Here is a 7,407-nt window from a genome sequence, read left to right as displayed (position 1 = left end):
TACTAACAATATCCCTAATAATATCAATTGCTATATTAGTATGAATTTTAATAACAATAATAACGACAGTAACAGTAACTAACCTCTTCATCGATATATCCTGCCACGTGAGCGACGCCATTTAGTCGGTACAAGCGATCCTCACCCTCCATTGGCTCCACCACCCACTTCTCCTTTAAACCTCCAAAGTTTTGCCAAATCCTCTCAACACAACAACAACTTCCTTTTTTCTTGTTCTTTACCAAATGATCCGTCCTATCCTTCCACGGATTACTTATATAGCCACACACACATAAACCGTGGTGACCCACAGGGTTTTATGTGCAAACAACTTTCTTCATAAACCGTGGTGTGCACGCAATTTCTCCTTAGTAAACCGTGGTGACCTACCACGGTTTACACTCTATTTTTTTCAACCTTAATCCGCTGTGGGTCTCCACGGTTTACGCACGTTTTGAAACCGTGGTGGGTTGCCACGGTTTACATAGAAATGGCTTTTTGCACATGCAGGTAACAAGAACCAGTTTTGCACATTCAGGTAAACGTTTTCTCTAATCTATTTATTTAAGTAACTTGCCCTTTTTATAAGTTAAAAATAAAAAAGTAACTTACGAACCTATTCAAATGGATTCTTAGTTTTTGTTTTCCATTATAAATGTAATGTTTCTCTAATTCTTCTTAAAAAAATTTGTCTTTTAGTTTCTTTTTAAGAGTCCAAACAATTAATTTCCTTGATTATTTAGCTAATACTATTTAATTATTATATTCAAATTTTGTGAAATGTGCAAAATTTTTATCTACGATCTAGGTTTTTTTATAAGTGTTAAAAACTTAAAATGTATGGAAATTTAAAAAAAAAAAATCAAAGCTGATGATAGAACATACAATAGTTTTGATCTTTTTGGGGCAGAATCCAAAATTCAATCCCAAGAAGGACAGCATAGAACATATAGAATTGGTGAATTGTTAAAAAAAATGCTATATATGTGCGTGTAAAGGATTAACACCTAATTAATTATAAGATATTTAGGTGTATTTATACGTATTAATATATTTTTAAAATATATTTTATATTTTAATATAATTTATATAAATAATTAATTTGATAATTAATTTTTTTATAATTTAATACGAATGATTTTTAAGAAAAACAGAATAATTTAAAATATAATTTATACAAATAATAAATTTTTATATATATTTAATACAAATAATTTTTAAAAAAGACAGAATAATAATTTAGTACCTATATTAATATTTGATTAGTATTTATTTACGTTAAAAATATATACACAGTCACGCGTGTTCATTATTTATTTGTTGTCATACAAAATTTTAATAGATATAAAAGTATATTTTTTTTTGTGATTAGATATAAAAATATATAAATACACATAAAATATATTTTCACCTTTTCAGCGTATTTTTTTCAAAGCTGTGACATTAGAATTTTTTATTTTTAATATTGGAGTGGTAGTGGTATTTTTTTAAAATGTGAATGGTTGGGGTATTATTCTCAAATGTGGAATCATTTAATTAGAGAAATATAAATTGGATTGTCCGATTTCTAAAGATACACAAATCGGACCGTCCGATTTATAAAGATACACAAATCGAACCGTCTAATTTGTAAAGGTACAGAAATCGAACCGTTCGATTTGTGTTAAAAAAATTAAAAAATTTGAGTTACAAAAATTGGACCCTCCAATTTATATATTTTCTACAATTTTAAAAAACACCTAAAATTACAATGTTAAAGTATATCACAACTTTTACTTCCATAAGACCGTCCAATTTGTGAGAGGTACACAAATCGAACCGTCCGATTTGTGTTAAAAAAAAATTAAAAATTTTGAGTTACAAAAATCGGACCCTCCAATTTATATATTTTCCGTAATTTTAAAAAACACCTAAAATTACAATGTTAAAGTATATCACGACTTTTACTTCCATAACCAAAAAAAATTAGCGGTGACATGATTATGAGCCAGATGTTTTTATTTTTGTCTCTAATTATTTTAAAAAATTCCAACTTTATTCCTTAACATAACCCTAATCTCTCTCTCTCTCTCTTGTTGTTGTCATCGCCTCCACCTCTCTTCTTCGCGTCTGCCTCTTTTCCTCCTTGCATCTCCATTGCCCGTCGTGTTTTTCATATCCGCACTGCCTCAACTTCGCTGCATCCACCTCCGCTGGCTCAACCTTCACTTTCTCCCTCTCACCTTCATTTCTTTTTCTTTTTAATCCCTTTTTCAATTTTTTTTCTTTTGAAAATAACTTTTGAATTGATTATTGAAATAGAATTGTTAAAAATAATTTGGTTTTAGACTAATGTTTCTTGTGCATTATCACCGAACATAATAAAAAAATACCGTTTCTTTATGTATAAAGACAATAAGCAAACACTGCATATAATAACAACACTACATAACATGGCAGACCATAAACACTGGAATAATAGAGACAAGAAAGAATATGGTCATTTACAAAACACTCATGGCAAGCGAAGCAATACAGAGGATACTCATGCGATCTCAACTCATCAATCAATAAATTCTTAAAATTGAGGTGTAGAAAAAAATGGAGTATTATTTAAGTATTCATTTAATGAATATTGAATAGTTATTTATTATAGAAAGCCGCAATCTCAAATTGAACAATCTTATCTCATTTTTCAGACATTGAATTGAATTTGTCCTTAAAAGCTTGTTGCTTAAGTTTCTTTTGCCATTAGTATAACTTTAATTTTCTGTCATGCATTTAATAAGTCAACCAGTTCTCTCAAGAGTATTAGTCACGTGTTCAGTACACATGTTTAATTTGCATGACGACGATCACAGTAGTACAGTTTATATATCAAAATTTTCTAGGGGTTGGTTTCAGTTTACAAAAAATGTTTGGTAACCAAAGAAAATCAGCCAAAAACAGCCATAGTTTGTCTTATTTAGTATTCATTAATTGTTACGACAATTAATAAATATTAAATAAGACAAATTATTACTGTTTTTTATTAATTTTTCTTTGTTACCCAACATTTCCGCAGTTTATATACATTCACTCATGACCTTTAAACACCATTTCCAAGGGAAAAGAATGAAAAACTGCATAGAGATCAAACCAGATTAGATATTTGAGACATAATAATTACGTAATTAAGTGAAAGAAATAAAATCCAAGCATTCGTCATACGATATCCAAAACGAACCACACCCAAAATGAAATAAATGGTTAAAAAGAAGAAGGATAAACATTGAAGATGTCTAGTAGCTAGAAAGATCATTATTACAATTTAGACGTACAAGTAGGTAGGTAGGTAGGTAGAGACAAAACTAAATAATAATGACCATAATCATGAAGAACACGAGGGCCAAGGCCGCAACAGAAAAGGCAACAAAACATAAGACAAAACGAAGCAGAGAAGTAGGTAGACGTGATCGATGAGTTCTGAATATTGTGATGATACTTTCTTGTTTGCTTACTGATTATGATGATCCAATAATCTGCTTAGAATGGCAGATTTAAGCGCTTGTTCAGTTCTCATCGTGATCCCTTCTGGAAGCTTCACAAGAACGTGTTGGAGCATGATGCTGCTCTCGTTGACGCACCAAATGCTTCCATGCTGCACTTGAAACTCCAATTCCCGCAATGCATTCAACAGTTTCGCACCAGGGTGGGTCCCACTCTCCGACTGAACCCTCACCATCGCCGCCTCTTCTCCTATCATCTTCACCTCCACCTCCACCTCGACCTGCACCTCTGCCGCCTCATTCTCGTTATTGTTTTGGTCCACGGAGGAGGTTGTGGTGGTGCTCTGGTTGTCCATGCTGTCGCCAGTTTCAACCTTCACCTTCTTATTATTGTTGTTGATCGATGACTCCTTCTGAACCTGAGTCTCTAACTCTTCGATCTTTGCCTTCAGCTCGTTGATGTAAGACACCGCGTCGGAAAGCAAAGAAGCCTTGTCCATCCTTGACACGTTTGGAACCACCGCCCTCAGAGCATAGAACCGGTGGTTGAGCTTCTCCCTCCGCTGCCGCTCTGCCTCCACGTGGTTCAGCGGGGTTTCACGCCCTATCCCTGGTTTCCTCCCTCTCTTCTTCGGCAACCTCTTCTCTGCTGCCGCCATTGGTGCACCACAGTCCGAGTCTGAATGCTCCGAATCCACGAAGGACGATTGACGCGATGATCCAAACTTCCCCATTGACGAGTGATCCTTATTCTTTTTCTTGTTGTTGAGTGCCTCCGTTTCCTTTCTCTTTCTGACGGCATCTTCTTCGTGTGAGTTTTCTTCTTCTTGAACGCCGGCGATAATGCCAATGTCAGCGAAGGAGATGTTCTGGTCGTCGAAGAACTGTATAGGATTGAGTTGCTGGTGTTGCGATCCAAAGAGGGACTTGGTTTGTTGAAGGAGAGTCCAGTTTTCAGTGATGAGATCGTAGGAACCCATTTCAAGAACGCCATCTGTGGTTGGAATGTGTACGAGAGTTCGAATGCCATGCATGTAAGCTTCTTTAGCTCTGTCACAGTCGCAGAATTGAAGGTCCCCGTTGAGCCAGATGGGAGACCCCGAACCAAAGGCCTTCCCGGGTAGCGAAGAATATGAAGCTTCGCCCATAGGAAAGGTGCGTGTCAAAGACATCACGTAGAACCATTCTCCGTCATTGTTATTGTTGCTGTTGTTGAACTTTCTGCATCTGTCCGTCGCTGAAATGGGGTAATGAGGAATAAGTCTCGGGGAGGAGGCGTCTTTGGCGCCTTGGAAATGGCCGTCTCCCCAGGAGAGGAAGAGATTGCCATTGTCGTCGTTGGTTGTGTGCCAGAAGATGCCATAGACCCACCATTCTGGTAACTGGTTTTGGAGTAGGAAGTGAAGCTTTTGCTGAAGGGTTGGTGTGTTTTCTTGTGGGATAGACACCAGAGAAGATGATGAGGAGGGAGAGATTATCATGTCCTCCATAATTTGATTTGATTTGATGGCTTCTTACAACAAATCAGCAACAAGCGTTTAGAATGTTTGGAACAGAATGCGAAAAATTACAGAAAGCAGCAAATTAAAATGAAGGTGGCTGGTTGAGAGTGGAGAGAAGATTATAAGAAGGGAAGAGGTAGAAGGAGAGTAAAGTAGGGTAGATCATCAAAGGGTAGGTTTCATCCATGTCAATGGCGGCAATTGGGTCCAATTGGGTGTCACTATTGGCCACCACAAGCACGTGAAAGGAAAGCGAGGCGCTTGAGTATGGGTATGGGTATGGGTGTATGTGTATGTGCATGTGTATGTGTATGTGTATGTGTATGTGTATGTGAGCGAGTGACATACCATCGATCGACAGGTTACCCGGCCAAGTTATATATTATTATTGCCTTGTAGGGTATCACTGTCTTACATGAATCAATGAAATAGCCATGTTTACAATTATGTTCATGCCATGTATAGTAGTAAATGTGGGATACATACAATAATTAAGGAGTTAAATCAAGTATTTACTTCTCCCGCTATTACTATGTCGCATTAACTGCCTTGTCCTTTTTCGTATCAGAGTACGACTATGATGGGAATTAACAACCGGAGTCCGGATACCACTTTCATGGCGTTATACATCGGAATCAAACCTTCTATCTTTTGTGCTTCAATTTGCTCCACTACTTCAGGTAACCACAATCAATTACAAATTTACAACTATATATCAACAAAAGTAAAAATTCATATGTAATTATTTTCACATAAAAAATTAGGGTAATGTTAGGTAGACAAAAAACAGACAGAATTTGTGTTATTTAGTATTAATTAATTATTATAACAATTAATGAATGTTAAATAAGACAAATTATGGCTGTTTTTGGCTGATTTTCTTTGGTTACCAAACATTTTCAAAAAATTAATAGTTAAAAAATATTAAATAATTTGATTTAATGTATATAACTAAATTATCTTCTAATAATACTCAGTTACAAGATAATTATATGCTGGTTTTTCATTTATAATGCCCAATTTTCACTTATGTATGTTTCAATAATATAATTTCATCACGCCAGGTCATACTAGTTTATTCAGGTTTTAGTTTTTGCCTTTTTGGTGACTATTATTCAGGTTTTAATGACTAGCCAGGAATTGGATCAAAAGTAGTCACATTAGGAGTAGGAGGGAATTCAGTCGTTTAGTTATTTTTACTACTCTTCCTATTTTATCTTCAAAGCAAGAACCTCGTTACGTTTTCATGGGTTTATTAACTCTTAATTTAACATTTTGTTACTGTAATGCTAGCAAAACAATACGGTCCTGTTATACATTATTTTTTGTATTCTTTTTTGTTTTATATATATATATATATATATATATATATATATATATATATATTATCATTGTTCTTTTTATTGATGTTGTTGTTGTCTTTTTTTTTTATTTTTTTCATCTTTTTTCTTCTAGTGGTTATTACAGTATTTTTTAATTTTTAAATATTTTTTATTCTTATTAAGAGAATGAAATAAGAAAAATGATGAAAAAGTAAAAAAAGAAGAAGATAAAAAGAAAAGATAATGATGATGAATAAGAAGAGGAGAAAAATTTTTGAATTGTATAGAATTTATAAAAAAAATAATACCATAACACATGAAGTTTCTTAATTTTCAAACCAAAATTTATTAACCATGACATAGGTTTTTGTTGAAATTGTGAAGCAAGAATTATAAGAATGTGAAGAAGATGATGATCATGATAATAACGCAGGAAGAAAAATTTTGAATTGTGTAAAATTGTCAAAAAAATAACACCAAAATATTTTAACCGTGCACAAAAAATTTCTTAATTTTTTCTTAATTGTGACATAGGAATTTTTTAATTATGGCACATAAATTTTTTAACCGTGTCATTTTTAACTAAACGATGTACTTTTTTTATCATTGGACTAGTTGGGTGGTATTAAACTCATATATAAGACGTCTCTGGCTATTCCTGTATTATTTACAACAAATTATTTTTCAGTTTAAAAATATATTTGAATGTATTTCATTAGTTGAATGAGTTAAGGTTTTAAACTTGTAATTTTTTAAAAATTTCTTGTGTCATTTACCAAAAGTTTTTGTGTCGTTTCTTATTAAATAATATGTTTTTATTATCACTAAATTGATTGTGTGATATTGAACTAATATATAAGAAATTTAGCTACTCTTGTGTTATTTGTAATAATTTGATGCGTCTTTTGAGTTTAAAATAAATTTAAACATATTTTATTGGTTGAGCAAGTTGGTTTTAGACGTGTGATCTTTTGAAGATTTTTTTTGTGTCATTCGCTAAAAATTGATGTGTTATTCATAACAAATTTCTATGTCATTCATAAAAAAGTTCAAAGGTGGTGGTGATGGTGGTGAAGTATATTTTTTGTCCCTAAAATTTATTAAAAGTTTCAATTT

The 7,407-nt window shown here is 33.1% G+C and overlaps 1 protein-coding gene across 1 annotated transcript; it reads right to left on the bottom strand.

Moving 5' to 3' along the window:
* Positions 1-3,244: 3,244 nt before the first annotated feature.
* LOC112759001 (transcription factor bHLH14-like) lies at positions 3,245-5,109 on the bottom strand. Its single transcript, XM_025807807.3, has one exon. The coding sequence runs from the start codon at positions 4,955-4,957 to the stop codon at positions 3,476-3,478; it is 1,482 nt and encodes a 493-aa protein (XP_025663592.1). The 5' UTR covers positions 4,958-5,109; the 3' UTR covers positions 3,245-3,475.
* Positions 5,110-7,407: the final 2,298 nt, after the last annotated feature.

The sequence above is a fragment of the Arachis hypogaea genome, chromosome 16 (genome assembly GCF_003086295.3).
Source record: "Arachis hypogaea cultivar Tifrunner chromosome 16, arahy.Tifrunner.gnm2.J5K5, whole genome shotgun sequence".
NCBI lineage: Eukaryota > Viridiplantae > Streptophyta > Magnoliopsida > Fabales > Fabaceae > Arachis > Arachis hypogaea.
Note: the sequence above shows the minus strand (reverse complement) of the source record. Positions and strands in the feature narration are given on the sequence as shown.